Here is a 21,828-nt window from a genome sequence, read left to right as displayed (position 1 = left end):
TTGTCGCTGTCACTGCCATCAATTATCCACTGTGGAACCTGTTCCTGGCGCGTGCTTGCAGTAGCTTCAGCACCTAAACTAAGAGGTGGCTTTAGTGGATGTTTATCAGATGGAGCTAGAAAATTACCGAGCTACAGTGATGAGTCTAGTCTTGACATTTGATCATGGTCGCTGGTAGCGTGGTCGATCGTCTTTGCATCTCGATGACTGCCAATGAGCCATTCAATTGACAGACAGATACATATCAACTCGGGGCGCCTCATATTCTGTAAAACGTATGTATAATGCTTTGTTATATTTTATTATTTAAACTTTTGTATCTGCATCGCTTGCATAACTACTTGGTCTCCCATTTGTACTCTCCATCTTTCCAACACCTATCGTCGTAGTTGTTGTAGTTGTAGTGGTATCGGTTGTTGCTGTTCTCGTCGCAGCATCTTCCTTCAATAACCCCCCTGCGTCAAACAACCCTGGTTCTGACGTCGCATCACCCACTGATATTTGTGCGAGTGATCTTTCGATAAATATTGCTTCGTTGGTAGGTCCATTTTCCTTCCCTATCTTTTCGCGTACTTGTGATTTGATGTGTCGTACTAAATTGCGGATGTGAGGCATGCATGATACCATGTTTCCCACACATATCTCGATGCAGGACCATATCATGGCTTTTTGTGCGTTTATGACTGTTTTGTTAGCTGAGTCACCTTCGGATGTGCTTAGTGAATTTACCTGTCAAGTCTTGTGATTTTGCAAAGAGCACTACTTCGTGTACTCGAATCGCAGCAACGATTGTAAGGCTGTATAAAATCAGTACACGAGTGACAAGCAAAAGAAGCCTATTCAACTCACAAGATACCAAAACTGAACATGGCCATGACACCAATCTTCTTTCTTAGCTTCAGTCCCAACTCCCAAAGCTGGCTGAGCGGCAATATGAGCACCCAGACATCCAGCATAAGAACAAGTGCCGCATGTGGCAGCGTCAGCCGTATAATTCCCATCATGACTCTGTCTGCTTCCTTGGTTTGCCATCCGACCCAGAAGAAGCTTATTGGTGTCGTCTGGAAGAAGGCGAAGATGAAGAATGCGACACCGATAAGAACGTTGAACACTATTGTAATCTTGACCAGGAGGCGGAATTTAGGGTTGCTGAAAATTCGTAGAAAGAAGCATAATATCGTGGATTTCACGAGCATACGTGCGGCTAGGTAGAGAAGTTCGAGGAAGAAGAAGAGCTGGAAACAAGTTAAAAGTCAGCTGACTGTATACATAAGAGTAGAGAGAATAGGTGATGTGTTTACCCTGAATCCCTGAGTGATCTGATAATCTGAGAGGTACCATAGATCAACACCCAGTCCGTTTTCCATCACTGTTGAGCAGGTCGAGTCAGTCACCTATAACCACACACTGTCAATTCCGCTGGACAATACTCACTGAATTGCATAATGACAACAACTGGTATCATAAAGATCTATTGGGCATCAGTGTCGCCGCCATCAACCCTGGTAGTCTATTGACTTACAACCGAAGCGATCGCCATCGCATCATCCAAAGCCCATCCAAGACGTAACTTGATCGTGGCTGTTATTCGCAAGGCGAAGAAAATCATGGCCAAACCGAACATGGTGAGGGTTGACGTTCGATACAGGAGGATATTGTTGGTCGGTTTAATTCCGCATACTGATGATGACAATTTGATGAAATCTGCCCCCAAACATCAGCACTCGTTTTTCTACCGTCTCGATTCCGTCGCGCGCGTACCCAATGTCTGCCGTACCTCACATTTCGCCGTCAGACAATTTCCAATAGCATCGGCGAATTGTTGGTCGTGGCAAATCGCGTTTTGATCCTTTCCCGCAAACGGTTTCTGGCTGAACAGCATAACCAAGCAATCGGCCTACACCCGTCAGCATTTTTTGTATCTGTTCGATCGACGTTTCGTGACTGACAGCACATTGGGGTGCTTCTGTGAGCACTGAGGCAAAGCTCTGCGCGGCGACACCATTGCATAACAGCGCCGCCAGGAAGACAAGACGCTTCAACAGCCCCATGGCGAAAAGAATGTACTTTCCATTAACATGGAAGAATGGAGGGGAAGAGGAAAACAGAGAAAGAAGCTAGGAAGAGAATGGGGGGTTGGGTGGAATGGTATCTTATTAGAAGCGCTATGATGTGTGGAAAGCTGAGACATGCTGGTGCTGACATCGGTAGTGGCTGCATATACACGGACTACAGGTTCATCACATCCATCTTTATCGATCACACAGGGATTCAGGTACAAATCCCAAGGACTTGTATTCCGAAATGGGAGATAGCGTCAAGTTATTCGGCCGCCCTATGATGCTCTCTCAGCTGAACATGCCCGGTTGGTGGGCATGCTAGGAATGAAAACGCATTCCTGAACGCCACACCGCGACAGGGGAACGACACGAGATTAATCCAAGACAGTAAGAATATCCTCGGAGCAATGGAAATTCGAGATGCATTTTAACAAAATGTCTGGTGTTTATTTTTTATCAGGATCCATCTATTTATGCATGCAAGTATATGATAGATCGTCGCATGGATGATTCACAGTGGTGCATCTGTACAACACCACGCCAAGTGGCTACAACTTTTGACCGCATTTAACTAGCCTAGTTTCCCGTCAGACTATCGTAGCTGGCGCGCCCAACATCCTGGTAGGTGAAGATGATTAAAGATTACCAACAGACTTCCACGCATGCTATTGGTTATGTGCCTCGTTGAAAAGTTGTAGTTGGAATGAAAGTGTTGCAACTAGCGGAACGAACTTAGTCTGGCCCCTCGACTCGCCGTGGACGGACCTCCATGTTTCCGGACTGTTATTACCATAGTTCAGCCTCGATCCGCAACAGGGGTATTCAACCTCAGCCCTATTTTGTACTGACCACTGGTTATTTGCTATGCTTTCACAGCGGAGCGTGACGTTTCTAATTGGACTAGGTGAGGATGATCTGGACGGAGTCAGAACGATCTACATCTTACCAAGCCTTTTACCAAGCCTCAAGACCGTTGGAGCGGCCGATCCGGATATTGTTACCCTATGAGTTTTAGAACGAGGCTGAGACTGAAGAATGGTGCTTTTCGATGCATCGAAAGGGTGAAAGAGTGGAAGATATTATTAAAAACTCTAATAGGCACGGTGCTTTACAAAGGTATATAAGGAAAGTCCAAATGCAAAGTCACTGCATGTATTTTTATCCTGCAGCATACCCTATGATCCGTATAGCTCTGGACCCGGCTATTAGCAATCAACTGTCTCGCAGAGTTCCTTATTTAGGAATGCTCGTCATGTAGTATAGTCTAGGCATAACTTCAAACCATGTGGCGTACAAACATTGGCCAAGCTTGTAAAGTTAAGCTTGACATCTGGAACTGATCGGTATCCTTTATCCAAGCGATTTTTGGAAAGTCCGCTGTTGGTGGCAATACTCCAGTGGCGGAATATTCTTTTATGAAACTGAATGAGAATCTAGATTACCTCAGATGGAATGGGCACGACATGTTGAGTGTTTGAGGGGTCTTGGAAGGTGGCTTGATATGAAGGTGGTTCTACCACGTGGATGGCACGCATTCGAATGGGGTTGATTAATTTAGCTTGTTAATTGATTTTAAATCTCTGATCGGATGAAATGTTTCCGGTTACTAACATTCCGCGGCAACTAGTGAGTGTCCAAATGACCACAGCTGATAATAGATGCGAAGAACTAGACTACCAAGTAAAGCTGGTTTCAGGAAGAACGTCTTGTGTTTAACACAACTTCGCAGTAGCGCCTTTCAGCACCTTGTGTCCATTTGCCTTCCCGGCGGACTAATTCCTCACCGCGGAAGCGTTTACTTAGACAGTAAGTGACATGTGGTAACAACCTTTATCTCTTGATCGTACGATTCTGGATCGCTCAGCTCAGAAGCACAAATGGCTGAACTCTGTTACAGTTTCAAAGCGACTGTTGAAGGCGTATGTGGCTTGTGGTCGCTTTTACTGGAGCTCCGTGGCTATGTTGCATATTATATAGCTATATTTTAGTTTTGATCTGGGTTTCATCTTCATGACACCATGTTCCATTTCTTGTCGTAGGTTATGAGAAGCCTGACTCTTCATATTTTAATATAGTAAAGTATCTGAACTCTTTTGTGTGTATGAAGTTCTTCGTCGCAAGAGATTGCATAGGCGTGACTTGGAAATGGGGAATGAATGATCCCTAACCATAACAAATGTCAAAAACACTAACATATGCAGTTACATTCAAAGAAAGTAGATCCTACGACGACGAATAAGGCACAGAGCACAAGAGGCATCACTTATCGTTCAAGACATATGAATGAGAATTTGAAACACAAATCAAGTCTCATCTGGCAAGTTTAATGACAGTGCAGTCGGGAAGCATGTAGGGTAGGCATTGCAGCACATGGTGACTTGCCATTGCTCCCAAGATCCATTGCATGAGATACTTTGTCTCAGGTAAAAGCAGGCCTTCTTGTCAGTGATGTGCTTGGTTATATTTTCTTTTTGCCCCGATAGTGGTCCGTTTTAAAATGTCCGTATGAGTGAGATGGCCATTCAGAGTGAGGCCAGTTTGATTCATGATGTGGGCGGATTTATCTTGTTGTGGAAGGATGTCGATCAACTGATAAGAAGGACATCTTCTCCTTTCGAAATACAGAGGTAAGTCCCATATGAGACATTGGCACATGCATGTATGAGACTTATTTAACAGGAATAAGAAGCTGCGCCAGAGTGCCTATGTAAGATTTGGTTTAAATACTGGTATCTGCTTGCTTGTGGTAATGCGCATTTTATATTTATATTCGCAACAGTAAATTCGACAAACTCCACTCATCGCAAAATGAGTTTGCTCATCACAATCTCATTCGAAAGCCACAAGAAATGAGTCTCAGTCAAGATTAAATCTCATTTCATACCACAGCTCACTCAAAATGATTGTACGTAAGCAAACGGCTCGGCCGAGTTGACCCATTGAGCCTCGGTTCATTGTATTCCGCATTAACCTAGATGCGATCTAGTTCGGATGAAAAATACGAGGTCTAGTCTTTTTTCAGTTGTTCGCGGTTCTCCGAGCCTAGAGCCATCCACATGAAACTGACCCCTGTCGATCGCCGTTCTCTTTCCCATCCAGAAGAAAAAGAAAAGGGGATTTGTAGGAAATTCCAGTGGTCTTGATGTAAGATTTTGCGAGTGTGGGAACTTCTGTAATGGGTTTGTGGTGGTGGCAAGTAAGATAGGGGATTGCAGATTAGACCTTGGCAGAGAGGAAACGTAACATTGACACTGACAGCGCACGAGACTCTTTCGGAAAATACATGCCGCTATAGGGAATTAAAAATGATGGAAATACGATTCACTACAACCATCCCCGGGTCTTTGGCTTCGGTTTCGATTTCGCCTGGTTTGATTTCGATATAAATAGCTTGCGCTACTGACGAGAGCCTCACAGCGGCTCGAGCTTGGGTTTTGACAGCTAGACAGCCTTACTTGGGGCGCAAAAGCCACCCAGCATGACAGTGGATGACAGGTTCATGTGCCGAATTTATTTTCTGCTATACGGTAGTACGAATTAAATCTTGGAACAGTTGAATTGATAGCGACGATGTTCAACCTAAGCTCAGAGTTAAACTCAAGAGTTCGTATTCCACCGACTCATGTTGGCTGCATAACTACTGTAACTTGACGTCAACGACATGAAAAAAAAGCCTCAACTCTACGACCGTAAGAACGATGATCTTGGCTTGATGTTTACTAATAAGAAAAAATCGCATTGATTCAACGACAGCCGTGTCTATACAGTACTAGATGGCAGGTCCATAATTTATCCTTGGTTTTGTGATCGATTCCCGTCATGATGTGGTGATTATTTGATGCCTCCACTATAACAGAGGCCAAGCTTTTAGAGCTCGGCTTCGGCAACAAAGGCCGGCCGTGGCAGGCATTGTCATGATTAACTCATGTTTGTTAAGCATGGTGCGATGCTTACTACGGACATGCTACCCTGAAGCTTGTCGCTCAGCTTCAACAAGGTTATCGTCTGGTCTTGATTGCATGTGGAAATGTTGAATATGCAGAATGGTTGGATTTGAGTCTTTTCTATCTACGCTCATATTTCAATGGAAAATTCTGACTACCCACAAAATAGTGACAAAATGAGTTCCTGCATTTCTCTGCATTCGTGAGTGCTGTTCACTCAATTGAACTGAACAACTCATTCCACGTGTAGAACGTCAGCCACCCCATCAAGATATGGAGACCCATGCAGGAACAGAGGCTTAAGCTTTTTGCATTGATTGAGTTTTTCAGCATCAACTTTAAAAAAAAATGCAGAATTAAATTTAACCCAAATCCACTACGAGATGCCGATATACCGTGCGATTTTGTTGAGCAATAGAGAGTATCATCATATTGTTAACATTTCTGGTAGAGTCAGCGTCGTATAGCGGTTGTTTAGCGGGCTGATTCGAAGCAAGGATTACATCTCGGACGTAACATCACATATTGTTCTGATCACCAACAGGACAGGGGTTCATTACGACTTGACTGACACTGACTGAAGGAACTGCGACACGTAAAATGTCATCTATCGCCTTTTCTTTTCCCCATGCTCGCAGCCTTCTCTTTTGACTCATTTACGGTACCTGAACCCGATTCTCCACTGCCAAGTCGCTATCAAGAACAGAAGAGGAGAAACTTGCTAGACGGTCGGCACGCGAGATTTTGGTGATAAAGTGGAGCGACAAAGCAATGATCAAGTTACAGGGAAGTTTTCTCGTGTATGTAGCCAAGTGGCAGGCCAAGGACCACCAATTGATACGAGGCCAACAGGTGATTTGTTAGCATTACCCTTGTCAAGAACAGAGCCCCACGAATCGAATCATGGAAAGAAAACACTGTCCAATGTGCGAGTCGCTGTAGTCACAACAACAGCTCTACTTTTACAGGGGCTTTTAGTATCTGCAGATCGCAAAAAGTTCCTCCCCTCTATCAACTGTCCGCGTCAGATCATATTGCACTAGGATAACAGCCTAAGGCAGGGGGTTGATGCTACCAAGAACTTTACCCCGCGGACGACTCTTGTAGTGAGTAATTAGTACGGTACGGACAATACGGTTCCTGAACCTGAGAGGTTGCAACTGGGTAGTGGCGTTTTAATTAAGTCTACCCTAAAAAAGAAGCCGTTTTACGATGCATTGACCAATCACATCTCTCACGAGTCACCGTTTGAACCGTTCGTCAAACATTGTCAAGCTAAATTAACCGTGCCAGACGAACACGATGCGAAGGTACCAGGGATCCCGTCACATCCGAAATGTTATGTTGCAACATCGTGATTCTCAACATGGTTATTATGGAACCCCTTTCGCCCTGAACCCTCAACCCTGTTCTGCCATGCTGTCGTCTGGTTGAAGCTTCTGTCTCCACCGTAACCACAGCCAACCTCTTTTCAGTTCATCCCCCATGTTGAGAATTCTACCAGGATGACATCACGTTGCCAGGATACCTATGGAGAAAGCCCGTATTTACCATCCGGACTTGAGCGGAGTTGGGCCGACATACAAATAAGGAGATGATAAGATCTCTTGGTACAGTCTGGGGGTAGAGGAGCAGCACATGTATAAGAACACTTCCCCAACGATCTCTGTTTTCGATCTCTCTTCCCTCCTCACCCAACTTTCGTTTAACACAAACAGCTTCACTCGTTTATAAGCACTCGTTAAACTCGATCTATCTAATTCAATATGCGTGGACTTGTTATTTTCAGCGCGGCCGTTGCCGTCGCCAACGCTGCTGCTGTCGAGAAGAAGCACTACCCCGTTCCTGGACAAGAGGAGCATGTCCCTTCCGTGCCCGACAACAACTACACTCCTCCCAGCAACGAGTATACTCCTCCCGATAACGAGTATACTCCCCCCGACAACGAGTACACTCCTCCTGACAACGTGTATCCTCCTCCCAGCAACGAGTACCCTCCTCCTGGACCTACCAAGGAGGTTCCTCCTCCTCAAGAGACCAAGCCTGGTGTTTACCCTCCTCCTGGACCCACCGAGGAGGTCCCTCCTCAAGAGACCAAGCCTACTGTTGTCTATCCTCCTCCTGTTCCTACCAGCGAGGTTCCTCCTCCCCAGGAGACTAAGCCAACTGTTGTCTACCCTCCTCCCGGAGAGTCCACCAAGGAGGTTCCTCCTCCTCAAGAGACTAAGCCCACTGGCGTTTACCCTCCTCCCGGAGAGTCCACCAAGGAGGTTCCTCCTCCTCAGGAGACTAAGCCCACTGGCGTTTACCCTCCTCCCGGAGAGTCCACCAAGGAGGTTCCTCCTCCTCAGGAGACTAAGCCCACTGGCGTTTACCCTCCTCCCGGAGAGTCCACCAAGGAGGTTCCTCCCCCTCAAGAGACTACTAGCGACTATGTCCCTCCTGTAGAGTCTACCACCAAGGCCTACCCTCCTCCTGGAGAGACCACTGATGTCTACCCTCCTCCCGAGCACACCAAGCCCACTGGCGAGTACCCTCCTCCCGGAGAGACTACCAGTGACTACACTCCTCCTGAGGAAACCACCAGCGAGTACCCTCCCCCCGAGGAGACCACCACTGGCGGCCATGAGGCTCCTTACCCTCCTCCTTCTCACACCAAGCCTTCGTACACCAAGCCCTCTTACACGAAGCCTTCATACACTAAGCCAATCTACACCAAGCCTTCTTACACCAAGCCTGGTTACCCTGGTACCACTGAGATGACCACCTCAACCATCTACACCACCACTTGCTACACCGTTACCAAGTGCCCTCCTGAGGTTACTGACTGCCCCGAGAAGCCTCATGTCACCACCGAGACTGTTGTCGTTGGCACCACTGTCTGCCCCGTCACTGAGGAGCACCCCACCGACATCGAGACCATGCCCGTCTACACCGATGTTCCCAAGCCCAGCAAGCCTGTGTACACTCCTCCTGTTGAGCACCAGACCACCACTCACCTGACCACCTCTACTATCTACACCACCAAGGTCACCACTGTTACCAAGTGCCCTCCTGATGTTGTCGACTGCCCTGAGAAGCCTCACACCAGAACTGAGACTGTCGTTGTCGGTACCACAATCTGCCCCGTGACTGAGACTCATGTCGTCCCTGTCCCTCCCAAGGAGACTCACCCCGTTGTTCAGCCCCCCAAGGAGACTCACCCTGTCGTCCAGCCCCCCAAGGAGACTCACCCTGTCGTCCAGCCCCCCAAGGAGACTCACCCCGTCGTTCAGCCTCCTCACCCTGGCAACGGTACCTACAACCCCCCCAAGCCTCAGCCCCCCAAGGAGACATACCCTGTCCCCGTTCCCGTTCCCAGCAAGCCTGTCAAGCCTGAGCACCCCGAACAGCCTCAGCCTCCTAAGCCTGAGCACCCTGAGCAGCCTCCTCAGCCCGAGCAGCCTCAACCTCCCAAGGAGACCAAGCCTGTTGCTCAGCCTCCTGCCGAGACTCACCCTACCTACCCCGTTCCTCCTCAGCCCGAGCAACCCGAGAAGCCCGAGCAGCCTGAGAAGCCTGAGCAGCCCCAGCCTCCTAAGGAGACTCAGCCCGTTGCCCAGCCTCCTGCTCCTCCCGCTCCTTCCAAGCCTGTCGAGAGCGCTCCTGTTGTTCCTCCTTCTCCCAGCAAGCCTGTTGAGACTTACCCAGTCCCTCCTGCTTCCACTCCCACTGAGCCCGCTGAGGTTGTCAACTCTGCTGGACGTGTCGGTGGTAGCATCCAGGCTGCTCTCTTCGCTGCCGGTATCGTCGCTTTCTTCCTGTAAACAAACAACTACTTTGTAATTTCACTTCTAATGCTCATGAAGGAGCAATGAGTATATGACGGATTGGAGATATATATATATATACGTTGCATAATTGCTATGCACCTATTACCTGCACATTATTACCCTTCCAGATAAATAATTTCTTAGAATAATATATTGAATCTAAAGTCAACTCCGGCTCCCAACCTTTCTCTATGCAGTGACCTTTGTTCTTGTTTCTCGTTGACGTACTGAATGACCATTTCCGGACTTTTGGAGTGAGTGATGATGAGTATTGTTGTGCTTGGGTAGTCATGTGCAGTTGTAGGATTGTCTCTTTTCTGTCATGTTACACTCGATTGTTTCAGAAGTCTCAACGCTGTCTTAAACACTTTCCAATATTTCAGTATAGCGGCTACATTGCCCATGAGGTCTTCTAGAATGCTCATTGTCTGGACAGGTACTTAGCAGTATTGGTTGGTAGCCCGATTAGTATAAGCATGTGCCAAGCTGGCTGGTCTCACAACTTGGGCGGGAAGACTGAACTCCACCACAATGTTCACCTGCAATAACTGCCTGCTTGTGATTCTGCGCCACAGATATCCGGCGTATCACAATATCTTAGAAGGTATAATATGGTCTTGATTTGGGAGCAAACAACACATGCTGATCCTTATACATCTAACAGTTGTTGCTGCCCAATTGTGCATTTTGCACCTATACATTCAGATCCTGCCGTTGTCGATTGTTTCTTATCCTGCTTTGTGTGTGTTGGACACGTCTGGATACGATTAGATCCTGCAACAGAATCAGATCGTCCTAACTTGGATCAGAACCTAAGCAAGTTTACGAAGCGAGTGGTCTTGATATAGAAGATAATTTGTTCATTTATATTTTCTTGTGCCGCTCTGCTCTCTACCATTTGCGATTGGATCCTCGTCACGAATCAGTTTACCGTACAATGCGGAACTCCGTTCTTCGCAACACACTTGGCAGTTTGCGCCGAGTTGATCTTGATCCACACGCCCTTCTTGATAGCCTGCTCGCTGCCCCTTGGCCCAAACTTGACATAGTATGTTCGATCGGCGAAGCAGAATGCGTCAACATCGGTGCGGGGTTTGTGAAAGTAGCCTCCGCGAGAGGAGTTGGCCCCCAGGCTGTATTGATGGCATTTGACAGGTTTGGCGACAGTCTTGAGTTGGCAAAGGTGTTCTTTCATTCCTAGATCCGCCCATTTGGCTGTCCAGGGCGTGTTGTTCTCGAATCGACCGCATGGAGGTACCTTGCACTGCGATGCCTCGACGGGCGAGGCACCGAGAAGGAGAGCTCCTAGGGACAGAATAGCAGAGGGCTTCATATTCGTTGAGGGATCTGTAATTGAATGACAGAGACGGTTTTTGGGAAATATTTGTAAGTAGACAAGAGGTTTATAGTTTCAATCGATGGAGAGTCTATCAACATTTATACACATCGTAGCAGGCTCTCTCCTACTGACTTTTCTCTGCGCCAAAACGTCAATAGCATGAAGATGGCCTATATCAAATTCGATTTAGTAGTCTCTGCACTGCTAGTTGCAGAAGCTGAACAAGAGTTGCTCCGTGCTTATAGGCACTGAACCCAATCATCTGGCAGAGCGTGGTGCGGCTGAGCTCTGAAACAAATAACCTCCAAGATCTAGACTCTGTGGCGTTTCTTAGATAGATTTAGGCCCCAATACTGATAGGTTTATGCACCGGCTTGATTCCCTGTAGAGGAAGGTGGTTGGTTTGCATAAAATTACTTTCCCCAGAAGTGATCTAGACTAAGATTTAAATAGACTGAGCTCTGTTAACCTTGGAGATGACTGTCTTCTAGCACTTGCAATTGGTGAACAACAAGGGTATCCATAAACAAGGCTGTGCATATGGTAGGTCAGGTGTTCTGATTGACCATGGGTCTAAGAATAGGGATCTTGCGGCATCTGTAATTGATCGGCATTCTGGATTGACTCATTCAAACCGGGATCTTCGATACCATGGGGTACCACTCAGGAAAACAGCCTTTCTCCCATCTTGCCCAGTCATTCGAAAAAACGTTGCATAGTTGCTATAAACTTATTAACTGCATATTATTCCCCTTCTAGATGAATAATTCCTTAAAATAGTATAACAAATCTAAAGTTAACTCCGGCTTATATTCGTTTCTCTATAGTAACCTTTAAAAGGGATATATATTATTAAAGTTTAAAATCACTAGATCAGTAATGGAATCCCGCAGGCGGTCAATTACCTTGATCTTCTGTTAACGATATTGAAAGTGACTGGTCTTATAGTTTCGGAATCTGATAGATAATTGACGTTGATATCCTGGAGTAATCGTTTTCTGCGCGGTTCCTTAACCTACTAGGTGATAGTAGATATATAGACGTCTGATAAAATAGATTTAATTAATATGTAGTCAGGTATTATTGCTTCCTATATCCATTGTTGATAGCATCGGTTCAATTCTTCCTCAGAAAAACTTATAATCATAATCTCCTCTGACTTGCTATCCACAGCAATAGTGCTACCCCGAATGGCAAATGATCTGTTCGCACATTCTTCTGGCAACCTCGTGAGCCTGCGACCGCGATACAGTATCCAGTTTGATTGGACGCTCAACAACGGCACAAACAGTAATTTTCGAGGCTGGGAATCAGGCGCTAGAGATGTTAAAGCTTCACTGGGGAAATCAATTTCACCCGATTCGGTGCGGATGCCAGAATTGCCAGGTAAGAACTCAACGCCTCGTAAAAGGCCATAGCAAGGAAGTTGAATTTGAACAAGGCACGTTCAAGTCATCCAATCCCAGATTCGTATCTCCCCTCGACAGGGAAAAGCTAAAAACGTGCCTGTGGGGGAAAATACAAGCGGAAGGCGGCACTTTTCCGGCAATGTTGAGACACAGTTCCCAGTAGCCAGGTATCAGATACTAAGTTCATCCTCAAACTGAGTTGCAAGAACAGTCGAGTCAGGCGAGAAAGATAACTCGTGAATATAATCCTGGACAGGGGGAATGGACACCACCCATCGCTGGGTGCCAAAGTTCCAACACCATATTTGATCAACAGCCGCTAGCCATTTTGAGTCCGGAGAAAAGGCCCGAGGATGGAGGGTTCCTTTACTGTTCCTAAGTTGTTGTCTAAGTACGAAGCCTTCGAGTTTTCTGTCCCAAGCACTTATCTCGTCCCCTGTAACCGTCGCCATGTGTTGAGAGTTTGGCGAGAAGACAGACAATACATATTCTCCAGTCAAAGTGAAAACAGGACGACCAACAATGACGTCCCAGATCTTGAAGCAATTGATTGTCGGCCTTGTTACTAAAAGTGTACCATCAGGTGAACAGTACGTATAAGGAAGTCGAAACTTCTGTGGGGGGAGAGGGACAGAGAACTCCATCACATCTGTACCTGTTTCCATACTACAGGTTTTCACCAAGCCATCCCGAGAGAATAGTAATACTTTCGGTGGATTAGAGATAATCCTGAAGATGAAATCCTCGTGAACGATTTGAAGGAAGTTCGTTTCGAGATCCGCTAGTCCTTGTAATAGTCCCTATAGCATTGACCTGGGAAATCCCTTTAGAGCCAACTTCATGGCAACCTCAGCCAATACCTCCTCCGATCCACCAAGAATGGCATCGAATTTATGTGTTTGGTAAAAATCATTGATGTATCGGCCCATGCCTGTCTGTGTTAGACTTCGGCCACCCCATATCTGTACGGCCTCATCGGCTATCTTTTGCGCCATGCGTGTCGATGTCCGCTTGAGCAGTGCGATGGGACCGGCAAGGTGTATCGTCTGATCTCTCAGAGACATGTTGCACATTTGAAAGGTTATTGATTCCAGCCAGGCTTGGGCCCCCTCGACATGTGATATCATCTTAGCCAATCTTGAGGGAAGAATCGTGATTAGCATAACTGATATTGGGAGAATTCGGAAAACTAACTTTTGACGAACAACCGGTTGTTCATTGAGTCGTTTGCCAGCGATCTGGCGCTGATTGGACCATTTCAAGCATTCTTCCACCACAGCTCGGCACTGAGTGATAGTGCTACCTGTTAACTTTCGCGTTAGCCTAGGTATCTGAGATGGTGGATGGAAGATATGACAACTTACACGCCATTGCCCATCGTTCTTGGTTGAAATTACTTATGATAATTCGTAAACCATCGTTTTCCTCGCCAATGAGGTTCTCAGAGGGTATCTTGACTTGATCAAAGGTGACGTAGGCTGTACCCGCTGCACTCGAGTACGAGGTTTTGATAGGCCTCGTCTCTACCCCTTCTGTCCTCGGGATCAGCAATACTGAATAGCCTTTTCCAGTTTTTACCAGTGTGACAAAGTAATCACTCCACATGCCGTTGGTGATCCATTTCTTAGACCCGTTGACTATCTGTGGTTTAAATGTCTAGGTTAGCATATCTTATGATTGTCTTAGGTCTGTGATATGGAGAGGTACTTACATAATGTTTACCGTCGGGTGTCTTTTCGGCCCGCGTCTGAATGCCAGCCACATCAGAACCAGCACCAGCCTCCGTGATAGCAAGACATAGCTTTTTCACACCGCCAAAAACTTGATCCGCAATATTCGTTTTCCATCGACTATTACGGGCAAAGTTCAGAATGACTGATAATCCAATTGTCATACCAGCCATATTTGTATCATGAAACCCACGCGCCAGGGGCCGGCACATCTCCTGCGCCAAGATAAGCTTGTGAAAATAGTTGAATTCACGACCATCAACTACTCCGCCACCCATGATGGTCTGACCGTGCAGATGCTTTCCTGGCCCAAGGCGCATGCGCAGAATATTCTGATCCGCCATGAGGTTGATAAGCTCTTCACTAGGCGGGCAACCTGTACGCTCACATCTGCTAGCTTCTGGAATGAGGTACGTTTCGGTGAAGATACGGGCAGCACGCTGGAGACGACGATGACTATCGGTGTAGTAGGGTGAACAGAATTGGGGCCTAAGCCACAGAGGCTCAGCATAAGGGATAGGGCTGATGTCACCGAGGTTAGAGGTTAAACTCTTGGTCTCCTCGCCAGTAATGGTGCCGATAGCCAGGTGAGAATATGAGGTAAGGACCTCCTGCCGATGAAAAGTATGAAAGCTCGAAGTGGCATCTTGGCCAGCCACTTTAAGGAGTATTTGTTCGCCTCCAGGGTGATCTTGGATGAAGTCGGTAAGGTCATAGACTGTGCTGTTGATTATGCACCAAAGTGAAGAAATCGTTGTATGTTCACCGACCTCCCGTCGCGTAAAGGTTGGAAGAGATGGAAACATTGGAGTGGTGACGTCGGAAGTCTTTCACTGATGTGAGTGATTAATCAACGATTCGTGTGAATCGCGAGTGCTTTAGGGATATGAAGTGGAAGAGCTGCCAGAGTTGCCAAGGAGACATGTCTTGAATTAAGAAGATAGAAAATAACGGAAGAAAAGACGAGAATAAGTATAGAACCCCAAAGTCAATTATCACTGTAATCTGACAACCCTTCCGGTGATTTAATAACAGCCCCGCATCTAGATAGTTTGGTATCGGGCATATTTAGTCATTCACTTCGATTTTTATGTCAATTTTGAGTCACCTTACGATGCTAGATAGGGATAATCATGCTAAATGATGACTATGATATAAGTCAGTGTGGGTGGGGCCCCTACATATGCCCGATGATAGTAGTCAACGCCGGACGGATTGACGTTATGAAGGGGACATCTGCGTTTTATGAGCTGAGCCTAATGACCTGACCTGGTGAATCTTATACCTTAATTCAACGAAAGCACCGCATAGGAATACGAGTATCGCTGGATATTTCTTCTTCCAGCTGTTTGCACATTTGACGACAAATCTATAGGCTATTTATACGGTTAGGTCTGCGCCTCAGGATACCTGTTAACTTTCCTTCTTCATTTAATTTTCAGATTCTAGTCCAAGATTAAGATTCTTATTCCTTTATAACGCCTCCATCCTCTAATACAGCCCCCCCCTTTCTCATTATTGCAACTTCACTACTCCGCTAGTATGCAAAGCGAGTCGTTTCTGAGATACCCATCGAAATCCACAGAATATCGGGTGAAATATTTTCACCGGGCCATTTCGCACTGGATTCTGAATGTCCTGGATATTCATCATGTCGACTCAAGCTGCGCTGTGCCTGTGCACCCCAAATCGGATAAGGTTCCCTTCATCCCACAATGGCAGATGCAGCGTTGGATCATTGTGCATGCTTTGAGTCCTATGCTTCTTCATCATGTTTACATGCAATCCACGGACCATAGCCTCACACCCATACAGGCCTTTTTCACCTACAGCCTTGCCTTCAATCTTATAGTCATCCGCACACTACGTGTCTTCCGTGCGACGGGTCACAAGACAGGTTTTCTTGACGGTGACATCCAGAATCGTGAAGGCGTTTCGCAAGATGGCGCTCCAAAGGTCGTCAAGTCACTTGCAACGGCAGCGTTGTGTCGTCCACTTTTTACAACATTCCTTAGCTATAGCCCCGATCAAGCGCCCTTTCACTCCAGCCTTTTCTGGCTGCCGCTCAAAAGCGGGATCTATGGCATTATCTTGGACTTTTGGTATTACTGGTATCATCGTCTGATGCATAAAATAGGCTTTTTATGGTCTTTCCATCGCACCCACCATCTAGTGAAGCGACCCAATCCGCTTCTTTCACTCTACACTGATGCTATACAAGAGCTCTTTGACGTCTCTATTATTCCCGTTCTTACTTATTTTACACTAAAAGAACTTGGCTTTCATCTGAGCTTCTATGACTGGTGGGTATGTCAGATGTTCGTCACCTTCCCCGAGTTGGCGGGTCACAGTGGCTTGCGAGTCTATGCAGAGACACCAAACACATTTGCATTCATACTGCGCTGGTTTCATTGTGAGTTGATAATTGAGGATCATGACTTGCATCATCGTTTGGGCTACAGGACTAGTGGTAACTATGGAAAACAGACGCGGTTGTGGGACGCCGCCTTTGGAACTCTCAAGGATCGTATGGAGTGTCAACATGAGAACGTCGATTGGAGCAACGCTATAGAGATTCCTTTATTCTCTTTTTGAGTAAGATAGGCCATAGAATCGTAATTTATCAAAGTTTGATAATTCACAGCCTAACAGTTTCTCACCAGTAGATCAAAAGATTGCGACGCCATTTGGCGGACTGGCCACGCCTCCCGGAACCTGCAGGTATCTTACATTAAGCTTAGCCAATAACACAGAGGTTATAAAAACTTACCTTGAGTGGCATGCTCGAGAAGAAGAAAGACCATCTCTTTCTCTTCTCGCATTCTTTGCCTAAACTTTCTAGATCAAATAACTCTCCGATCGGCATTCCCCAGCCTGCTAAAAGCCATTCATGCAAAAAGAAGTCAGTATTTTGGCAAGGCCACGCTTCCATGCTAGGTTGATCACCAACGACTGCAGCGAAGCCCTGATCCCAGAGCCATCGAAGGGTTTCCTCTGAGGACTCGATACCATGAGCGGGTGGGACTTTGTGATCTGCCAAGGTCTTGCACTCCTCGTCAGAGAGCTTGTCGTAAGCTCGGACCCATCCTGTTCGGATAAAGAGTATGTCGCCTTGTTGGAAGATTGTGCCTTGACTTTGTGCAACTTCATTCAGGGTAGTTACTGTAATTGACTTTGTTTTAAAGGGGGTCAAGGTGACATCGTTTTTGTCAGCCCAAGATGCGTAGTCTAAGAGTACTCCACGTCCAACAACACCACCACGCTCAACCCAAGCTGCACGAATTAGCTCTTGAATCTCCACAATAACTGAAGGCTTACCATGAATGCCATTAACATCCGATGATAATAACTCATCGAGGCTCTTCCCGTTGAACCATAGTTTCTCTTTCTGATATGCGTAATGCCGAAATCCATCCCACTGCGAACTACTCTGCGTATTAAACGTCAAAGTATCGTCGTTCACTGCACGGGGAGACTTAGTAGTAATCTGATGCTTGAAAGGAGCACGGCCAAAACAGGGTCTGGACATGCGATTCAGAGGCCAGTCTGTAGAGACTCGAACGCCATCGCGGATCTCGGAAGCAGCATTTGCTACGACATCGGGAGTCAAGAGATTCAGCATGCCGCATTCGTCATTTTCCCCGAAAAGTCCCCATGCGTTGCCGGGAGGGCCGTCTTTGCGGAGAAGAAGGGAGTCGAATGAGGGTCTTGTAGACATTTTCAAGTTTTGGGTTGATTTGTAGTTGTTTTCGACGTTGGTTGTTGATGTTAACATCATATCAAGCCCCCGCATTTTGAGAGGAGCCGCGGTGAGAAACCCGAACAAGAATGTTGAGAAAGCTGCTTTGTCATCATAACAGGCAAACCAATTACATAGGTATCAAGCATCATGATACGATGATGCGATATTCCGGTTTGGCTATTCTACTTTCCAATAACATAGACAATACGTTATGTGGTGACTCTATTATTCTCTTCCGTCGATGATTCCTCATCAATAGTTCATTGAAGCTACGTATTCATCTAAATCTAACAACGCAGCATGTACTAATCGATACGCTTCTTGAAAATCATCAAACAAGCGGCATGCTAAAAATAAAAGAAGCCTCTTAAAAACCTCCAACCTGAGCTGGGCACGGTCCAAGAGTCGTGCCCATAGAGCTGTGCATGTAGATTCCCTGATGATCACCCCAGTAGAACTGCAGCGTGTTGGGGTAAAAGATCTTTCCTACTCTTGAGTGAGGTCCGTTGGGGTTCTCTTGGCCCTCATAGTACTGCCATGATGTTGTGTTGGCAGGGTTGATCCACACCATTCCGGATGGGTGCTGATAGATAGGCTGTGATGGGAAAGAAGGAACCCAATCTTCACCGTTGACAACGCCTGTGTACTTTCCAGGGAATATCGCATCAAATGCGTCGGCGAACTTTTTGTTCCCGACACGTGGGACACCATAGGCAATGATTTCCCGGATAGTAGTACCATTGCCAAACTCTTTCTGAATCGACAGCGCTGTGAGAAGTGCGATGGCGGCTCCCTGGCTATGTCCCGTGACGATGATTTGGTCGTTGGGGAATTTCTTGATAGTCTTGGCCAGCGCTGTGCGGACAGCAACCCAGCCGTTGAACCAGGCGGTTTGCCAGCCTGCAAAGACCAACGACCCGACAGGTAGACCCAGTCTTGGGTCCGGAATTATCGGAAGAGCCTGAAGGTCTTGAGAGATAGAAACAAGACTTGACAAATTTGTTCCTTCAACAGCGACGATTATTCCCAAGCTGTCGGAATGATAAATGTTGGTACGCTGCACAGTATCACCGTTGCCAAGGGCATGTAGCAAAGTCTGATCACCAAACTTGACGCCAGGTGTGTTCGCACTCCCTCCGCAGTACGTGTTTTGCACTGATGCTACTGTGTTGGTGAAGTGAGACAATGGGAAGGGCAAGCTACTGTCTTGGCGTTTGGCTACGTCAGTAGGAGCGGCGACAGCGACGTTCGCGAGGGCTGCCAGTGCCACGGTGAAGAGACGAAGAAGCGTCATCTTGAGAAGATCTGACCCACGCTGGTATATGGGCATAAGCTAAGAAGGATAAGACAGACTGGAGAATGATAGGCATTTTTGCTGGGACATGTCCAGTTTTTATAATACTAACTGAGACAACGAAGATCGATTCATCGTGCTTGGCATTTGCAAGCGTCTTGGCTCAACTACCGGTGTACGAATGCAGATGACAATGTTAGACAATTGCTTTTTCTGGAACCTCTTGGCCGGCTGAACACCACGCACGAGCCGTCCCGGCCGACTCGCCTACGAGTATGTTTCCCAAGTCAGAATAGATTCGCGCTTTAAGTTCTACTAGATCGGACGCGACTTTGCGTCGTCCCCACTATCACGACTTTGCTGTTGCAACAGATGTTACCATCAAGCACAACTCGACTTTTAACGAGATGAATATGGCGTGTTTAGTTGGACGACTTGAAACAGAACGTTCTAGCTGAAAGTCTATTGTAACTGGAATATACTACTCTGTTACCGAGTCTTCCGCTACTTCTGTTATATATTGAAAAGCCTCATATCAATTTTGTGATTCAATTTTGTCTTGACGTTACTTCTACGATGGCATGTAAGTATAATAGTTACCATAAATCATTTTTTATTGGCGTCCTAAACTCATTCGAGAACACGAGGTACCAGCCGAGACTTGCGTTAAGTATTCAATATTATTTAAATGAGTTTACTCGATATGACCCTGTGGATTGTTTCATACGCTTAATAATTTGAGACATCTGGCTGACCAGTTCTGGGTCATAGCGTGAAGATCTGTTCCTTAAGATCTCGATTACCCGAACATGCTGCCGCACAACTCCCTGCTCTGTTCTCTGTATTTATTAATGAGAGGCGCATGCCCTGTCTCGATCCTTTTGGGCCATTGCCGTTTTGCTACACTAAATACATGCATTGGGGGCTAATTGTTGAACCAAGCGTTTTGTTAACCCATCAAAACAACAGAGGCTAGCCTTTACTAGGAAAACAATCGGTGTTGTGCTTATCTTCTAGCTGAAAGTGCTCTCTGACTTATTGATTTCCCCTCTTTTTCAACTAATGTTTTACGCTATTCCTAATAAAGCCTCATTTAAATACAGGACCTCGGTATAAGTTACTATACTAGGTACTAATACTGGCTTTCGGTATAAATTACTATGCTGGATTCTAGTTACCAACTACCGTTCTATAATGATAATCTGCAATCATTTGACCAGCCATTTCTACCTAATCTAGTATAAATAAATCACACACTCACTCGATATTCTCATATTAAACTGACTGCATCTGCACTTATCTGTCTTCTGACTGCCCAGCTATTTCATCATGGCACCACTTAAGATTGCCATTCTTCAGAACGACACCAAGAGTGATGGTTATGGGGACCAATTCATGAGATCGTTCTTCAGCACCATTCGCAGAGTCTCGTCCAATACCCAGATCTCCATTTTCGATCCCATTGAGCTACAGGAATACCCCAACCTCAGCGACAAATACGACGCCATCATCCTTAGCGGAGGTACAACTCCGCACGACCTATCTATCCCATGGGTTGGAAGGATATACAAATTCATCAGAGATACTGTCAACAATAACCCGGAGCAGACTTTGATAGGAATATGCTGGGGACATCAGGCAGTGCATAAGGCCTTGGGCGGAGATGTTGAAATAATGCCCACGGGACCCAAGGTTTGTCATCACCTCCAGTTAGCAGAGGAGTAAAGCTCACCATTCCCAGCTCCGAGTTGGCCATGTGCTCACACCAGAGGGTGTAGAGTTCTTTGCGGAAGCTGCCAGTAAAGGGACTCTGGCGGTTAATGCTATGCATTTCAACCGGGTTGTGGAACCCGCACCAGGGTTCAAACCTCTCCTCGTTGAAAATCAAGCATTCCTCTCAAACGATGGGAACATCTTCACCATGCAAGCCCATCCAGAGATCGATGCAGAATTTGCCGAGGAGCTAGTTATGAAGTATTTCGAGGGAACAGTATCCGTGGATGTTTTGGATCAATGGCTGGAAGGGATCAAGAGTCCCATGGATAATACTCTTGTTTGGTTGAGGCTTATACAGTGGATTGAGGCCCGAGCGAAGTCTGAGTAGTTCTTAGAACTCTCGCAATTGGTTTCTGTCTATGTACAGACTGATCAACGACAAGGCTGCTGCCATAAGTGGCCTCTTTCACCAATTCATTGACCACTACAACCCATCTCTCGAGATGAGTAACGCTGCTGGTACAGCTTGAACTATGCCAACTGTAGTAATCCACCTGTCTTTTTAATTTCATCCTTGGATGCGGAATCTGAACAAGCCAAGTCCTGGCTTCATGATGATTACGTTATTGGTGGAATGATTGCGCGGCGCATCGCAGCTGTAATGCTCATGTTTGAAAACCGCCAATCATAAAGGCGACATACTTAATGTGCCCACACATTTAGTGCTTGGAGTATGCGTAGAGTGATGGAAACAGTCTGCAAAACATAAACTTCATGAGTCT

The 21,828-nt window shown here is 46.4% G+C and overlaps 8 protein-coding genes across 8 annotated transcripts; 3 read left to right on the top strand and 5 right to left on the bottom strand.

Moving 5' to 3' along the window:
- Nucleotides 1–306: 306 nt before the first annotated feature.
- EDB82DRAFT_437525 (uncharacterized protein) lies at nucleotides 307–2,051 on the bottom strand (the record flags this gene model as incomplete). The annotated part of the gene is made up of 8 exons (XM_065607769.1): nucleotides 307–419; nucleotides 730–797; nucleotides 850–1,235; nucleotides 1,302–1,369; nucleotides 1,435–1,471; nucleotides 1,523–1,581; nucleotides 1,762–1,897; nucleotides 1,950–2,051. 8 exons carry the CDS (start codon nucleotides 2,049–2,051, stop codon nucleotides 307–309), a joined length of 969 nt encoding a protein of 322 aa, XP_065463109.1.
- Nucleotides 2,052–7,566: 5,515 nt separating this feature from the next.
- Nucleotides 7,567–9,859, top strand: EDB82DRAFT_286917 (uncharacterized protein). Its single transcript, XM_065607402.1, has 5 exons — nucleotides 7,567–8,022; nucleotides 8,209–8,241; nucleotides 8,404–8,406; nucleotides 8,536–9,183; nucleotides 9,319–9,859. Exons 1-5 carry the CDS (start codon nucleotides 7,771–7,773, stop codon nucleotides 9,808–9,810), a joined length of 1,428 nt encoding a protein of 475 aa, XP_065463108.1. The 5' UTR covers nucleotides 7,567–7,770; the 3' UTR covers nucleotides 9,811–9,859.
- Nucleotides 9,860–10,443: 584 nt separating this feature from the next.
- On the bottom strand, nucleotides 10,444–11,252 carry EDB82DRAFT_286722 (uncharacterized protein). Its single transcript, XM_025736844.2, has one exon. The coding sequence runs from the start codon at nucleotides 11,147–11,149 to the stop codon at nucleotides 10,739–10,741; it is 411 nt and encodes a 136-aa protein (XP_025591763.1). The 5' UTR covers nucleotides 11,150–11,252; the 3' UTR covers nucleotides 10,444–10,738.
- A 1,996-nt stretch (nucleotides 11,253–13,248) lies between these two features.
- Nucleotides 13,249–15,267, bottom strand: EDB82DRAFT_286708 (acyl-CoA dehydrogenase/oxidase). The gene is made up of 4 exons (XM_025736842.2): nucleotides 14,276–15,267; nucleotides 13,929–14,205; nucleotides 13,759–13,867; nucleotides 13,249–13,701 (listed from the first exon to the last, which is right to left on the bottom strand). The coding sequence occupies exons 1-4, from the start codon at nucleotides 15,098–15,100 to the stop codon at nucleotides 13,365–13,367; spliced, it is 1,548 nt and encodes a 515-aa protein (XP_025591762.1). The 5' UTR covers nucleotides 15,101–15,267; the 3' UTR covers nucleotides 13,249–13,364.
- Nucleotides 15,268–15,806: 539 nt separating this feature from the next.
- Nucleotides 15,807–16,889, top strand: EDB82DRAFT_436024 (uncharacterized protein; the record flags this gene model as incomplete). Its single annotated transcript, XM_065607754.1, has 1 exon — nucleotides 15,807–16,889. A coding segment is annotated over one exon (1,083 nt), but the record flags the coding sequence as incomplete, so codon positions are not given.
- A 72-nt stretch (nucleotides 16,890–16,961) lies between these two features.
- Nucleotides 16,962–18,012, bottom strand: EDB82DRAFT_437282 (putative cyclase-domain-containing protein; the record flags this gene model as incomplete). The annotated part of the gene is made up of 3 exons (XM_065607765.1): nucleotides 16,962–17,009; nucleotides 17,065–17,567; nucleotides 17,613–18,012. The coding sequence occupies 3 exons, from the start codon at nucleotides 18,010–18,012 to the stop codon at nucleotides 16,962–16,964; spliced, it is 951 nt and encodes a 316-aa protein (XP_065463106.1).
- Nucleotides 18,013–18,286: 274 nt separating this feature from the next.
- EDB82DRAFT_511209 (Alpha/Beta hydrolase protein) lies at nucleotides 18,287–19,488 on the bottom strand. The gene has a single exon (XM_025736840.2). The coding sequence runs from the start codon at nucleotides 19,364–19,366 to the stop codon at nucleotides 18,404–18,406; it is 963 nt and encodes a 320-aa protein (XP_025591760.2). The 5' UTR covers nucleotides 19,367–19,488; the 3' UTR covers nucleotides 18,287–18,403.
- Nucleotides 19,489–20,526: 1,038 nt separating this feature from the next.
- On the top strand, nucleotides 20,527–21,605 carry EDB82DRAFT_466780 (class I glutamine amidotransferase-like protein). Its single transcript, XM_065607910.1, has 2 exons — nucleotides 20,527–21,022; nucleotides 21,072–21,605. Exons 1-2 carry the CDS (start codon nucleotides 20,660–20,662, stop codon nucleotides 21,432–21,434), a joined length of 726 nt encoding a protein of 241 aa, XP_065463105.1. The 5' UTR covers nucleotides 20,527–20,659; the 3' UTR covers nucleotides 21,435–21,605.
- The last annotated feature ends 223 nt before the right edge of the window (nucleotides 21,606–21,828 follow it).

This window comes from Fusarium venenatum (genome assembly GCF_020744135.1).
Source record: "Fusarium venenatum strain MPI-CAGE-CH-0201 chromosome Unknown EDB82scaffold_4, whole genome shotgun sequence".
Taxonomy (NCBI): Eukaryota; Fungi; Ascomycota; class Sordariomycetes; order Hypocreales; family Nectriaceae; genus Fusarium; species Fusarium venenatum.
This window is presented reverse-complemented; position numbering and strand designations above follow the sequence as displayed.

Coding starts and splice junctions, on each gene's coding strand:
- EDB82DRAFT_286722 (XM_025736844.2), bottom strand. CDS start 11,149: ATGAAGCCCTCTGCTATTCTGTCCCTAGGAGCTCTCCTTCTCGGTGCC.
- EDB82DRAFT_511209 (XM_025736840.2), bottom strand. CDS start 19,366: ATGCCCATATACCAGCGTGGGTCAGATCTTCTCAAGATGACGCTTCTT.
- EDB82DRAFT_286708 (XM_025736842.2), bottom strand. CDS start 15,100: ATGTTTCCATCTCTTCCAACCTTTACGCGACGGGAGGTCGGTGAACAT. Junction 14,206..14,275: donor CACCCGACGGTAAACATTAT/GTAAGTACCTCT, acceptor TTTAAACCACAG/ATAGTCAACGGGTCTAAGAA. Junction 13,702..13,758: donor CAACCGGTTGTTCGTCAAAA/GTTAGTTTTCCG, acceptor TCTTCCCTCAAG/ATTGGCTAAGATGATATCAC.
- EDB82DRAFT_466780 (XM_065607910.1), top strand. CDS start 20,660: ATGGCACCACTTAAGATTGCCATTCTTCAGAACGACACCAAGAGTGAT. Junction 21,023..21,071: donor TAATGCCCACGGGACCCAAG/GTTTGTCATCAC, acceptor CACCATTCCCAG/CTCCGAGTTGGCCATGTGCT.
- EDB82DRAFT_286917 (XM_065607402.1), top strand. CDS start 7,771: ATGCGTGGACTTGTTATTTTCAGCGCGGCCGTTGCCGTCGCCAACGCT. Junction 8,023..8,208: donor CTCCTGGACCTACCAAGGAG/GTTCCTCCTCCT, acceptor TCCACCAAGGAG/GTTCCTCCTCCTCAAGAGAC. Junction 9,184..9,318: donor CCAAGGAGACTCACCCCGTT/GTTCAGCCCCCC, acceptor AACCCCCCCAAG/CCTCAGCCCCCCAAGGAGAC.